Below are 14,994 nucleotides of genomic sequence, written 5' to 3'. Positions count from 1 at the left end.
AGATTCTAAATTTATTTTTTTTAGCTGTTGGAAAAGGGGAGAGGGAGGGAATAAGGAAGGAAGTAAATTGTGTAGTCAATTTAGTCTCGGGTTTAGAATTAAAAGCCATGGAGTTTGTTTATTAATAGATTTCTAAACTGCCCATCTCGCCTTAGTGATTCTGGGGGGTTTACAACAACATAATGAAACAATATAAATACATGAATAAAAGCACGGATTAAAAACATGGTTGAGAATAAAGTTAAAACTTATAAGTTAAAAGTTAAAGAAATCCCTTTCCTAATGTGTTTCTTCTTGGATTTCAATGTGATGTAAATCCTTCGTATGTTTTACATTTGACAACAAATTTCTACATTGAGTTCCAGATGACACACCTAAAAAGTTCATGGTAAATACGCAGGGCTGCCTTTCTAAGACCAGACAGATTCTTTTGGCCATAATATCAAACTGTTGCCTGACTAAATCATTCTACAATTTAAATCTAGACTTTCAAACCTTTCTCTGAACAGGTTAATTTCAACTGTTGGTGTTATTTTGCAAAGTCCTAAGGTGAATTAAAACAGTGCATTTTAAACAAAGATTGTCTAACTTATTTAGTGGGATGCTGAATGCATCAAATGTAGTTCTTTTAAGTGAGCAGATTCCTTTTCTTTAAGATACTGTATTATTATTCCACCTTTCAACAAGTTTGGTTGACTTCTATTATTAAAATAGACAAAAAATACTTAGAAAAATGACAATGACTGTGTTTAGACAAAGTTAAACAGTTAGAACAATTAATCAGTGGAACAGCTTGCCTCCAGAAGTTGTGAATGCTTCTACACTGGAAGTTTTTAAGAAGATGTTGGATAACCAATTGTCTAAAATGTTATAGGTTGGACTAGAAGATCTCCAAGGTCCCTTCCAACTCTGTCATTCTTTTCTAAAGAATTTACACACACATAGATGCACATGCACATATCAGTGTGTGTGTGTGTGCATGCACACCTGTATGCACACGTACACACACATGTATATGTAGCATACACACACGCATATATGTAACATATTTTTGTTGATAATGAAAAGGAAGGGAAACTAGTATAAATCTATTTCAAGCTATTTTGCTCTCATCAGCTAGCCATACCCTTGCCAGCATTTGAACCTGGGACGTCTGCCTGTGTGTATATTGGAGAAAATAGCTGACATAAATAGTCTTCAAAAGGAGTCTCCCTGAAAAAAGGAAAGATAGAAAGGGGAGGCGTCCTTCTACCAGAATGCAATATCATATATGTGGCTAGGTGATCTTTCCACTGCCCTTGCCCCAAGCAAAAAATGATCCCTGCACTTTCTGTCAAAGCGCTGCCATTATTCAAAAGTTCTGTCTATGTGAATTTCTGACAATATTTTCTGGGCTTTATCTAGGATAACATTACTTGGCATTTGGAGCCCGAATGAGACTATATGCTCTCCAATTCCTTATAGGCATAGTCACATCTATTCTTTCATCTTGTTCATTCATCCCAACCAACGTCTTTGAGGTGCTTTACACTGACTCAGTCCATTTTTAATAAAAATTGCTGACTTTAGCGACTGTTCAGGAAAAGTTGTGCCACAGTTTATTTTGCTTAGACAGATCCTTCTTTAAGGTGGCATTTATTTGAAACCCTAGTGGTAGGAATATTGTCCAAAAGGAGGAACCCACTGATAATATTTAAACTATAACTCACATTCCCCCTCTCGCTCTCTTAATCTTTAGATGCAAAGCTGTTAAACAATTATGATTTCCCTTTGGGGAGTTGAAAATAAAGATCTCAAGAAGCTCCTATTTTTATTTTTATCAGAATTAGTTATTAATATATAGCCATAGTTCTTAAGCAGAATCTCTACAATGCCTAGTTAGCTGCCTACATTTGAGCTTTTGCCTATAAAATACAGAAAAACATATTATAAATTAACAGCATTCAATCTGTGGCCATATATGGTCTTGGACAACTAGTAAGACAGCCCAACAAGATAATTTAAAAAAAACATTTTTAAACAAAGCTTTTTATTTATCTAGAAAAATATAAATTTTAAAAAATATAAATTTTTATTTATATTATCTATTGTACATTTTATATGTGGCCCAAGATCATTCCTCTTTACTCAGTGTGTGGCCCAGGCAAGATAAAAGGTTGGACAACTGTGTTCTACACTATGAAAACCATGTTGCACACCATATTTTACATGGCTAATAAAAGTGCAATTGTGCCTCTTAAACTGACTTTGGATTCAGTTTTGTTTTGAAATGGCTTTGTTAATAATTCTGATAAAATTTATTTTAACATTTTCAATATGGATTTCCCCCAAAGAGATTAATAGTATAAAACAGTGATGTCCCTGTCATATTTATTTCAAGATGGGTCAAATAAACAATGGGGATTAAAAGTTATATTAAATGTTATGCCAATATATATCAATCTGTCAAAACACAAAATGCCTCTGAACTTTTATAGACAATTTAAAATTTCCTGACGGTCCTAACACAGTAAAGCAATGATTTCCTAACAATTTATTAGATTGTTTTTCCAAAAAGTAAATTCTAACCCCCTGGTTAGGAAAGACATCTGCATGACTCTTTATGCATCTACAGACTTTTCCAGCAACTCTTAAAAAGAACAGAAGTTATTCCCAAAAGATAATATCAGAATTAGGGAGTAATTAATGTCATTTATTTAAAAACGTTTAGCATGAAATTTCATGTCTGGATCTTATCAACCCAATTCATTTTTGTCTGCTCTTAAATAACTTCAGAAAAAAATGTGATAGATTTGCTACTACTTGTTCTTTCATATAGCTTGCTTCAAGACAACTAATGGTTATCTGAAGGTCCCTGAAGTGTTTAGTAGCGAGATATGGTTCATGTTGTATTCACATTTATCTCAGTTTAATATCTCCTGATTACATTTCAGCACCAATTCAGATACTGTCATCAGCAGTGTGTCACAGCATAATTTAAACAGCCCCATATGTGGATGGGTGTCATTTAATAATAAATTGGGGGGTAACTAAACACTTTCCTGAAATGTCTGCATGCACAGTGCAGTTAGTTTTCTCAAGTGAATGATTACAAGCAATGAGAAATTCTGCATGCCTGCCAATGGTCTGAAAAATATGATATAGAGGGTCAATATAACAGGGGGTGGGGGAGAAATGGGCCTCCTTGAAGAAGTTCCTTCTCTTTGCTTTAAATGTGATTTATGAGGATTCCATGACTTGGCAAGCTCTAGAAGTAACATTTTGCATGCAATGCCTTGTAGCGTAACAGCATGCAGGAAAACCTGGCAGAAAATAGTATTTTAATATTAACTGTTCCTTTTTCCTATCACAAACAGATTTATTTTGTCCAAAAGAAGTGTTATTTTGGCAAATCAAATGTAAAACAGATACTTGGGGGACTTGATTAATATTTCCAAAATAAAGTGGTTGGGAGAGCTGTGATGTGGCTGAAATACTGATCAGAATTGTAGCACATGAACAGCACTGCACTTGCGGGAATGAACTAAGAGCATCTAAGAAAATGTTCCCAATTGGCTATTTAAAACATGCATTACGAAGAGTGCCTGCTGTAACTTCTCTGCTGCCATTAGGCTTTCTGCCCCAATGTTGATAGAACATTCAAAATGTGGCCTCTGCTTTACAATGGATCTCACTGATGGGGGAGAAAGCTATTTTTATGGGGTGGACCATTTGTTTAACCTTGAAACGTGGTTTGGAAGTTTTCTCCACTCTCAAACAAAAGTAGCATTTAAAAAAGACATCATGGCATGGCTGTGGTGTGGAAGTGTCTGCTCTGTATGATGAACTGATGTAGTCCCCACTGATCTACCCCAGAATCCACTTTCATGAATGGTTCGAGGCCACTTTGAGGGAGCAGACATATTCTGGGCCAGAATTGCTTTAATTCAAGTGTTTGTAACTACTGCATGAATGTTATACCCCCCAAAAGATAACTTTGTCTTCTATTAATTCATATATGTCTGCCTTATATCTGAGATGTTTGGAGATATCCAGACTAAACGTGTGTGATAACCCAGGTGGTATATCCATTTCTTGCCTTCTATTCCAGGATTATATATTCTACTTAGAGCCAGAGAAGTTGGAGTCAGGCAAAGGGAAATGTTCATATGACCCGAAGGTGGACACAGTATCAGCATTAATAAGTGAGTTTCCTGGCTGCAAAATGTCAGTCTTTCTAGTGAGTAATATATTAATCAACAGAACCTTTAAAAGGATACTCTGCTATATCCTTGCATCTGAAGGAGCCACAAGACTCTAGATCTTTTTAAAAGTACCCAAAAAGTTAGTAGTAAGATTTTTTTAAACTCAATGAGTTCCTGAGAATTCTTATAAAGAAATGGAGTGGAAACTATTTACGTTATGTTCCTTATTTTCACTTATTGTCATATGACACTGAATTTATTCTTATTTATTTATTCCAACTATATGCCACCCATCTCATCTGGAGGCGGCTTTACATTACATTGTAATGATTTAATGTGAAATTTAATAGGTAATTAAGCAGAGGTAGTACAGCTATCAACTGTTCTTCTGTCATAATTCAGTAATTTAGTGAACTTGATATACCCTTAATTCTTGAACTCTCTCAGCAGTTCATAATAAAAATGTTTACAATCAAAGCATTAGAAACAGTTAACATAGCAAATGAAAACCAAAGAAAAGAACTGATAATTAAAATTTAAAAGTTCATTTTAAAGGTGAGTATGAAGAAACATTGTAAAGGTAACAAAGATCTTAGGTCCTCTAATATTGCAGAAACTAAGAATAGGGCTGGCAACAGAGCTCAACACCAGATGTGGTTAATTTCCCCAAGCACTGAGATAAATATTATTAAATATCATTATGACTTATTAAATTTATATTCTGCTGATCTCATGGCACATAGGAGATGTTTTGTTAAATATTCTGGTCCCAAACAATATAGGATTTTAAAGATGTCCCATCAGGATGCTGAATCCTTTTTAATTCCACAGATCTTTCAGAGTTGCCATAATTTCCTCCCGCAGATTTAACCTTCTTGCCTTCATCTTTTGGTAATCAACCAAGTGTGTGCTTGGCCATATGAAAGAGAAGGGGAGGAACATGTCTTATTGATATTGATGTTGTTTAATCCTCCACTGCCTCATGCAGATGTTTCTCCTTTATGCACCTGCAGATTGATTCCATGAATGTACCTTCTCTGAACTTTGCCTACACGGTGTCTCCCTTCCCCAGATGGCTTCTCCATCTCTTATGTGGGAACTCCAGCTCCATAGATCTTTGCCTTAGGAGGAGAGCTGGAGTTACATAAGCTCACAGCAGGGAGATCATTAGGAGTGGTATCATTGTCCGGCTTACCCCACACCAACTATTGGCACAACAGCTGCACTATATTCCTCTCCCCTTCCCATCAGTTCCAGACCAGGCCAGAGTTTTTGCTTCCCACAAATCTCCCAGCCCCTTGATGTGGCCTGCCAGCCTCTGAATTTGTCCAGACACCAGTATCCATTTACAGGACAAACCCTAAAGTTTAAAATTAATTTGGCAGCAGCTGTGACCCCAGTTTGAGAAAGGCAAGAATGGTGCCCTCCTGTGCCAGTGCATCAGGGCCTAATGAACATTTCGTTCGTTTATTAAGTCCTCGGTAGCATTGGCAGAAAAGCCCCTCTTGCATGTTTGCTTGACAAAACTGGCAAATAAAAAGATGTTTGCTTTTGGCACCTGACAAACTGTTTTAAGTCTTTAAGTGGAAGTGAGGGGTTAGTAGAACAAGACCTACACACAGAGAGAGAGGCCGCCTTCTTGCCTTTATTTTCCTAGCGGCTCTTTGGAATTTGGCAGAAGCTAAGAGTTTGGCCTCAGGCCCATTATGAAATATTTAAAAAGGCATCTAGGTTTGAATTAAGCTGACCTTCAGAACATAGGAATTCAGTGGTCTTATCTTTGCAGGCAGCTTAGGACCGGGCATGGGAATTAGCGAAAAGTAAGGAAATATCTATACTTCACTCCTTCTCTTTCCCATATCTTTCTGCCCAATATTACTCATTTTTGAGGTATAGTCTACAGGACAGAGTGCCTTGTACTACTAGCTGCATGTACAGTATTTAAAATTTAGGCTGCCTGTTGAAGCACTAACCTGAGCAGCAGGTCTTGTGACTAAAGAACAAGGGGACACAATCTGAAGTTAGTTGGGGGAAAGATCAAAAGCAACATGAGAAAATATTATTTTACTGAAAGAGTAGTAGATCCTTGGAACAAACTTCCAGCAGAGGTGGTAGATAAATCCACAGTAACTGAATTTAAAAATGCCTGGGATAAACATATATCCATCCTAAGATAAAATACAGAAAATAGTATAAGGGCAGACTAGATGGACCATGAGGTCTTTTTCTGCCGTCAGTTTCTATGTTTCTGTTTCTATGTGTCAGGGAAATATGTTCATAATACCCCCAATGCCCTCACTTGCTATAGTTGTTAATCTATAATATTGTTATAGTTGATCTCATTCAGGAAAAGTAAATTTTGGATTCAGTTTCTTCTTCTCTTGACATTCTATTAAACACCAAAGTCATCACTAAAAGTTCCTTTTCTTGTTTTCTAAGGCGGACAAGAGACTAAATTCCCTAAACATGTTTCCCTTCCCAATATTCAATTCATGTCTAGGTTGCCATCCACATTTCTAGGGTCCAGGAGGAAAAATGTGCAGGAGGAAGCTCCTTTCTAATCTTCTGCTTCTGTTCATGAAATATTATATGAAAAATTTAGACAGTGCTGTCTTCTGTTTATAGACATTCTGGGTTCCTTTGTTATCTTTCATTCATCAAATCAGTGGAATGAGTAAATGGGCATCCCTGCTGAGTAGAGTATCTTTGCTTTGTTTCTAGTATAGGAAAGAGGGTCATTTATCATAGTATCATTTTACTTTTCCAGCCCTAATGCCCTCCACTTAAAAGTTGTGTTGGGCAACTTTTTCCAGGATACTCTGCTAGCATGGCAATATAGTAATGAGAAGAAATTGAATAAGGCATTCCTTAGAACAGAACGATTGTGTTTCTCTTCCTCCCTCTCTCTCTATTTTTGACCCTTGCTCACAGATGAAGAACTCTATGCTGGTGTCTACATTGACTTCATGGGCACGGATGCAGCCATCTTCCGCACTTTGGGCAAGCAGACTGCCATGAGAACTGACCAATACAACTCTCGTTGGCTCAATGGTAAGTGAGAGGCAGAATATAACAGAGTTTGTTAGGGAGGATATAAAATGAGATGCTGTTTGACAAGTGGATCCATTGTACAGCCCACACCGTGTGTGTGTGTGTGTGTAAAACTGATTTCTGAAAATGTTTTTTCTACCTGAAAGCAGCAGAAACCTTATCTGTACAAAATTGAAGGGTTCCTACAATCACTTTTTATTGTCCTCTGTTCCTTTAAGAAAGAAATACCAGTTGGCACACTTATATACTAATTTAATTTCCTTATGCTTGTGGGAGCACCCAGCAATCTCCTTCCTTATTTTTAAATCCCCTCTGTCAATGCACAATGTGGTATATGACTCTCCAGACCTGATTTCTTCAAATTATATGGTGCCAAGTCAGATCAACTTTTTCTGATTGGTTTCTTTTATTTATCCATATGTAGCCGGCTCCTAACTCAGTTATGAATTTTCATTAAGCTTGATGGATCCAATCTCCCTTCTTGGTGCCCTGTGGGTCTTTTTTATTACATTTCTATTCCCATGATGCTCTACATATCCTTCTGTTGTATCTCTTTCATCTGATAGTCACATTTCTTTTCCAATCCTCATAATACATTGATTCCTTCTTTCTGTTCTATTTTACTTTGCTCATACTGTCTATCTACCATGTTTCCAAGTCACAGGGGTTGGGATTGAAAAAATTTAGCAACTGGTTCTCTGCCCGGTTGCTGGGTGGCCATGGCCATGGGGGTGTGGCCTACTCAGCCACATAGTGGGGGGCATTTTTGCCCTCCTCAGGCTCTGGAGATTTTTGTCGAGCCTCCTGGAAGGTGAAAATGGACTCCCTGGGCTCCTGAGGCCCTCTGGAGGCCGGAAACAGGCCCATTTCCAGACTCACTGTACTTTTGGTAGGCTTGTTTTTCACCCTCCCAGAGTCTCCACATGGGCCTTGCACTTACCTCGCATCCAAAACGGGCCACATGGAGATTCCTGAGCGGGGCTGGGTGGGGTGTGCAGGGTCAGCCAGTCCTTGCAACTACCAGTTCAGTGAGCCAGATGTAAAATTAATACAATGGTACCTCATGATACAAACTTAATTGGTTCCAGGAGGAGGTTCGTAAGGTGAAAAGTTCGTAACACGAAACAATGTTTCCCATAGGAATCAGTGTAAAAGCAAATAATGCATGCAAATCCTTCAAGAAAATGCCAAACTTTAGAAGGGAGGCGAACAGAGGGCAGGGAGGAGCAGCTAAAGGGGACGGGTGGAAGAAGCAAGGCTAGGCTAAAGGGTGAGTGGGAAGGAAGAAAGGCAAGGGGGGCGCCCCTTTCTTTTCTTTCTTCAAAAGACACCCTTTCAGTGCCTGTGCAAGCACGCTGTTCTCCTACTTTTAAAAATGCAAACTCTTTCCCCCTCCAAGCCGCCCCTCCCTTTTCTTTCTTCTAAAAAGGGGGAAAAAAGAAACCCCTTCATCCCAGCAGCAGCGGCTTGGGTTCGTAAGTTGAAAATAGTTCGGAAGAAGAGGCAAAAAAATCTTAAACACCGAGTTCCTATCTCGAAAAGTTCATTAGAAGAGGCGTTCGTAAGATGAGGTACCACTGTATATGGTTTGCCCGAACTGGTCCAAACTGGCTGAATCCCACCCCTGATCCAAGAAAACGGGATAGGTGTTTGTATCATCAACAGATCTGAAATGCCTCATGGGTGGGTGGTTTGAAAAACAGTGTTTGGGGAATATATATTTGTTTATTTGATGTTGCTCGATGCCAAACAACTCTGGATGGCTTACAGAAAAGCAAAAGCAATAAAATATTTTTAAAACCCCAATGATAGAAGTCTAGAATGGGGGGAGAAGCAACAAAAAGAAGGTTCCAAGCCCAGGGAAAACTGCAAAGGCTAAAAAAATATTTCGGAATATCATTATGGATCTCTAGGGAGATACTATTGCAGAGGTCAGATCCAAACAGCTGAACCAATAGAGGAAACTTTGAGAGTGCTTACTTCGCACAAGCTTACCAGAAGAGCAGAAACAAGGGAAGATAGGTAGTGCCTCAAAGATCCAGGCTTCCAAGATCAAAGTTGGCAGCCTAAACACTCAAAAAGCCACCTGGACCCATTTCCCACAAAAAAGAAAGCACTGGGAGCTGCAAAACCCTTTTGACATCTAAAATGAAGATAACACTGTCTATTCCATTTTTCACCTATATAAAAAACTATAGTGTGTTGCATTTATGAAATGAATGACCTGCTACAGAGAAAACACATTTTTATTTCTGAATTCAACAAAAACATTTTGAACTCTGGACAACAAAAAAAGATGGGTCGAAAAGCTCAATAAATCACGTGCTGTTGGGTGTTGCACATTGGTGGTTGTGAGGCATATTTTGAGTGACAGGGAGCCGCAGCAGGGAGATGAAAGAGCCACATGTGGCTCCAGAGCTGCAGGTTGCAGATCCCCTGTTCTAGATGATAACCAGTCCCTGGAATTCACCAGGAAGCCCAGAGCCAAACAACGCAGCTTGTGGAGCAGCAGTGTTACAGGAACATACCACGCCACTTCTGTCACTGTCTAGGCTGCTGTGTTTTGGATCAGTTGTAGCCTCCAGGTGATCTTCAAGGGCAGCCCCATGTAGAGCAGACTGCAGTAATCTGCAAATGCTCATTTGTTTACGCTTAGCAGATTGCTAAAAGTGACATAACTGTCCAAAGTGACAAGTGACCTTTATATAATTTTGTTTAGCCAGCTGGGGAGGAGTGCAACTATTATAATCTGCAAGGCCCTTTTGTTTGCTTCCATGCTCATGATGTATTTCCCTGTCTGTTAATTCAAAAGCAGGCTGTTTCTGGCATTATTTCTCCTTACAAATTTGATGGTGAAGGGCTCTTGTATTCTTGTCATCTCTGATAACTGATCCAGAGCATTTAATCCCTCACCACATCTTCTCCAGCGTTCATCCTGGAATGGGAGCCAACAAGAAATGATCTTAGCCTCCTGTTGGTTGCAACTCCTGCTGTTAAGGAACAGCACAAACAGCTGAGTAAACTGAGGACGAGTATCATGTTTAGAAGAATATCATTTTAGTAACCTGAAGAGAGCTGTCGGTATAAGCAATGCAGGATTACATGGGCCACCATATGCTTGGCCATTCCTAATACAGATGCTTTAAAGAAAATAATCCAAACTTCTCCAAATTGCAAGCCTCCTAGAAATTCTGAGAAGGTTTTGAAAGTGGACAGGTGTTCTTGCAGCAACATAAATCTTATGACAGAGTCTCATAACAAAGGGATGTTTGGTGGAAATTGGGAAGGTTATTGGAAATAGACATTGGAATAATCAGTTTGGATTTACAAAACACTCCGCAGTCTGCATTGGTTGCCGATCAGTTTCCGGTCACAATTCAAAGTGTTGGTTATGACCTATAAAGCCCTTCATGGCACCAGACCAGATTATCTCCGGGACCCCCTTCTGCCGCCTTCCGCCTTCTGCCGCATGAATCCCAGCAACCGGTTAGGTCCCACAGAGTTGGCCTTCTCTGGGTCCCGTCGACAAAACAATGTCATCGGTGGGACCCAGGGGAAGATCCTTCTCTGTGGCAGCCCCGACCCTCTGGAATCAACTCCCCTCGGAGATTAGGACTGCCCCCACCCTCCTTGCCTTTCGCAAAATCCTTAAAACCCACCTCTGTCATCAGGCATGGGGAAATTGATTCCCCTGGGCCGTTCCACTTTATATGTGGTCTGTATGAGATATATGATTGTTTTTTATATTAAGGGTTTTAAAAAAATTTAAATGTATTGGATTTGTACTGTTTCTTGTTGTGAGCCGCTCTGAGTCTCTGGAGAGGGGCGGCATACAAATCTTAATAATAATAATAATACTAATAATAATAATAATAATAATAATAATAATTTGATGCAAGAAATAAAGCACTGGGTGTGATTTCTATTTAGATAAGGGAATGTAGAACTAACAAATTATTTGGGGTGGCTTGTTGCCCAAATTTTAAGAAACACTATCTCAGCACTTTTATCTAGTATTATCCATGCATTCCTGTTCGCTCTTTTCAAGCATTGTTGTGTAAGTAAAGAATTCTTTATTTCCCGATTTTACATTACAAATGGGATAATACAAGGAACAGAATTCAGAACATCACCAGAGTGGACTATAGCTCGGTTAATCATGCCGCTGAGTACGTTTTCTGCAGAGCTGTGGTGAATAGCTGCTTAACTCACTGGACGCTGTGTCAACATTTATTTCTGTTGGCTGAAACAAAGTCTTGCAACTATCATCACACCCCAGGAGGGGGGGGGGGGTCAGTGGGGTGGGATTCTTTCCAAAAGTATTTGAGATTCTTTTGGGAGCATGTTGGGGCTGGGGTATGAAATATTGTCTTAAGAAAAAAAAATTAAAGTGTAAAACATTTAAACCATAATTAATTTACAGAACTTGCATGTTAGAGATCAGTAAGAAAGGGACAAAAAAAATCAAATTATCACTGAAGAAATGTTCTAATACAAATCTACACAGCCACATCTACAATATCGTGTACAATTCTGGTGACCACATTTGAAAAATATTATAATAAAGCTGAAAAAATGCAGGAGAGGGCAATCAAAATAATCAGGGGCTTCAAACCCTTTACTGGGTCTTTACACAGTATATAGATTTATTGGATTTATATGCCGCCCCTCTCCGAAAACTATATAATTAAGCGATGAATATTTCAATGAGTTTTTTTAAAGACATTCAGGGAATACAGATCTATTGATCCAAAGTCCCAAGACTCTGGGTTGGGGGTGGCAGGCTTTAAAATTCTTTAAAACCCAAAACAGGAGGTTGACATGTGTCCATCTGCTTGTGAACACCCAAAATGCCACTGTAAAAAACCTAAAATGTAGGGGAAAAGTTGACCTTGGTTTGATTCAGCATTTATATGGGAGGGATATAAATATATCCCTTCCTCTTCCTGTTTTTTCCACTACAACTTTATGAGGTGAGTTTGACTGAGAGAGAGTCATTGGCCCAAGGTCACCCAGCTGGCTTTCATGGGTAAGATAGTACTTGAACTCACAATCTCCAGCTTTCTAGCCTGATCTCTTAACTTCTAAATCAAACTGGCTCTAATGTGGATAAGCTGCTGCACAAAGTGAAGACATAAAGACATACAAAGGTGCCTAGCCCATACTGGTCTCTGAAAGCAAGCTAAATACTGTAATTAGTTAATTTACTGCTTGAATGCATGTTTGATTTTTATTTTTCTAAGTGTTTTTATACTATGTATAAAAATATTTCTATAAGTCACTTTATGGAATCTGAATTTTATTCATTTCATTATTGAAAAAATAATGAAGTATGTGACTTCTTAGATGCTAACTTAGTTATTAGCAAACCAGTGTATTGCACCCAAACCAATTTTGTTGGATGTAGTAGTCCTAAATTCTGCAGTAAAAAAACAACAACAACAAAGGCAACACATATAAAGTGCTCTTTTTATACTCAACTAAAATTCTTTAAGATCCAGAAAATGCACCAAATTACTCCACAGATCCAAAAATAACCAAGATTAGTTTGGGCATACGCCATGAGTATGGAAATATAAGCTATTGCTGGTGAATCTTTACTGGCACAGTTGTATTATTAAAATTGTTTCTATTCTTTGACAAGATCATTTATCTTCTAACTTTTGGGAAGGCAAAGATTCAGATTAAGAACCAATTTAGTGGAGCAGTTAAGGCATCAGGCTGGAAACCAGAAGACCAGCCTTGGGCATAAAGCCAGCTGGATAACCTTGGGCCAGTCACTTTCTCTCAGCCCTAGGAAGGAGACAATGACAAACCACTTCAGGAAAACCTTGCCAAGAAAATTGCAGAGACTCATTTAACCAGGAATACGGTGCAGACTTGAAGGCACGCCCCCTCCCAAAAAAAAGAGAGAGAGAGAAAGTCTGATCAGGTTTCTGGCATGTGAACACAGATGTTTCAAGCTGAATTCCCCATGTGAGCTATTCAAAAAAAGACACTGCAGGTCAAGAAAGAATTCTGCAAACAAAATATGTGCTCCAAAAAGTGAGACTCAACTTTTGGCATGCAACAACGTTCTTTCAATCTAGATCATTTTTCAACTGAGAATTTAATTTCAGACAAAAGAATCGTGTCCCAGACAAGGTCACAGAAAATGTGAGGCAAATAGCTGCAATTAAGAGAACAAGCAATATGTTCCATTGTAATATGCTAGGAAAAATTGCCAGTTGATAGAGTTTCGAGCCAGTTAACTTGGCAGCGCTTTGTATTCTGGAACAATAAGATATGTTCAAGCCTTAGCTACAGCAGATTTGGAGCATGAAAAGAAAATGGAAGATGCTCCTTTTTCAGTGGGTGAATCCTGACACCAAAATGCTGCTTGGGAGTTGTACAGGTGTCGTTGCAGCTGTATTCTCTATTTTCTTAAAGGAGATGCTGAGGATCACATTTGGCCTCCTGAATTTCAGATGGCGAACTTGTGTGGCAAAAATGTAGCTATTAGACTCCAACCATTTATTTCATAATTTACCCCTTCACTTGAAAACAAAGTGTAGAAGTGTCTGAGGCCACACCAAAGTTTTAGAGGGCTCAGTTTGGGCACCACTGCTGTAAATTTCAGGAGACTGGGAGGAATATTTAGGGACTATTTCCCCAATTCTTTTCTCCTAGTAATTGTCTTGGTTTTATTCCCTCTCTGCAGATCCAGCATTTGTCCATGCAAAGCTCATCCCAGACAGTGCTGAGAAAAATGATGACAAGCTATATTTTTTCTTCCGAGAAAAATCCACTGATTCTCCACAGAGCCCAGTTGTCTACTCCCGCATTGGACGCATTTGCTTGGTGAGTGCTGAAAAAAACCCGGTGATGTTGAGAGTTTTCCGTACAAAGAATAAATAAATAATAATCTACATAACTCTAAACATTTCTGTAGTCCCTCATCAAAAGGTAAAAACATCCTCTGTTTTCATTGTTGCCATACCTCTTACCATACTTTGGTTGGGGTGTTCAGGGAAGGTAGCACCTCTGGTGTAGGGGCATGTCATGTCCTTTTATGGCAGCTCTTTTTAGGGCAGTTTTTTCACCTTTGGTCCCCACCTGTCACTCAGCTCTCACCTGTGGCTCCTAGTAGTTGTAGCAAGTGCAGAGGCCACACCCCAGCAACAGCTTTGACAGGCTGGCCAAACCAGGTTGAGAGTAGCCATTGGGTCATTGACCTTCGGTGAGATAGGGACTTGTCTATCCCAAGCATGTGAAAACAGATTCCGGCAGACTGAGCAGATGAAATCTACTAGATTAGGGCAATGGTCATGAAGGCAGTCTCTGCAAGTGATGTGGTACCCTAAGAGTGTGGCTAGACACAAGACACCCTGGTCAACCACTGCACCCAGCCCATCTCCAACTGTCACAATTCATGTCCTTGCTATTTGAGCTAGATGGACTCTGGGAAGAGAGAGTGAAGCTGACTATGCCCACCTCTCCCTCACTTTAATCCTTTTCACGTGCAAGTTTTGACACCCGCCCCCCAATCTGTTAGATGTCAAGGTGAACACAATGGATGAACATCATCATATTTTGGTATTCTAGTTCTATAGCTAGAATATCTGTCCACTCCATTCTCTCTTGCTCCCATAATTTTCCTCTGTGGGAACATTTTTTTTAAAAAAAGAGTCTAATACAGTGGTACCTCACCTTACGAACACCTCTTCTAACGAACTTTTCAAAATACGAACCCGGTGTTTAAGATTTTTTTGTCTCTTCT

The 14,994-nt window shown here is 39.1% G+C and overlaps 1 protein-coding gene across 5 annotated transcripts in view; it reads left to right on the top strand.

Moving 5' to 3' along the window:
- The window catches only part of SEMA3F (semaphorin 3F), a 174,838-nt gene that overhangs the window by 136,669 nt on the left and 23,175 nt on the right, over positions 1-14,994 (top strand). For all 5 annotated transcript variants that reach the window (XM_070738783.1, XM_070738780.1, XM_070738781.1 and 2 more), the window contains 3 exons: positions 4,091-4,184; positions 7,116-7,235; positions 13,936-14,075. In XM_070738783.1, the coding sequence (XP_070594884.1) occupies positions 4,091-4,184; positions 7,116-7,235; positions 13,936-14,075 (354 nt within the window). The remainder of the gene's footprint in view (positions 1-4,090; positions 4,185-7,115; positions 7,236-13,935; positions 14,076-14,994) is intronic.

The sequence above is a fragment of the Erythrolamprus reginae genome, chromosome 2, assembly GCF_031021105.1.
Source record: "Erythrolamprus reginae isolate rEryReg1 chromosome 2, rEryReg1.hap1, whole genome shotgun sequence".
Classification (NCBI taxonomy): Eukaryota; Metazoa; Chordata; class Lepidosauria; order Squamata; family Dipsadidae; genus Erythrolamprus; species Erythrolamprus reginae.
The sequence above is the reverse complement of the archived record's forward strand: the minus strand, read 5'-3'. Positions and strand labels throughout refer to the sequence as shown.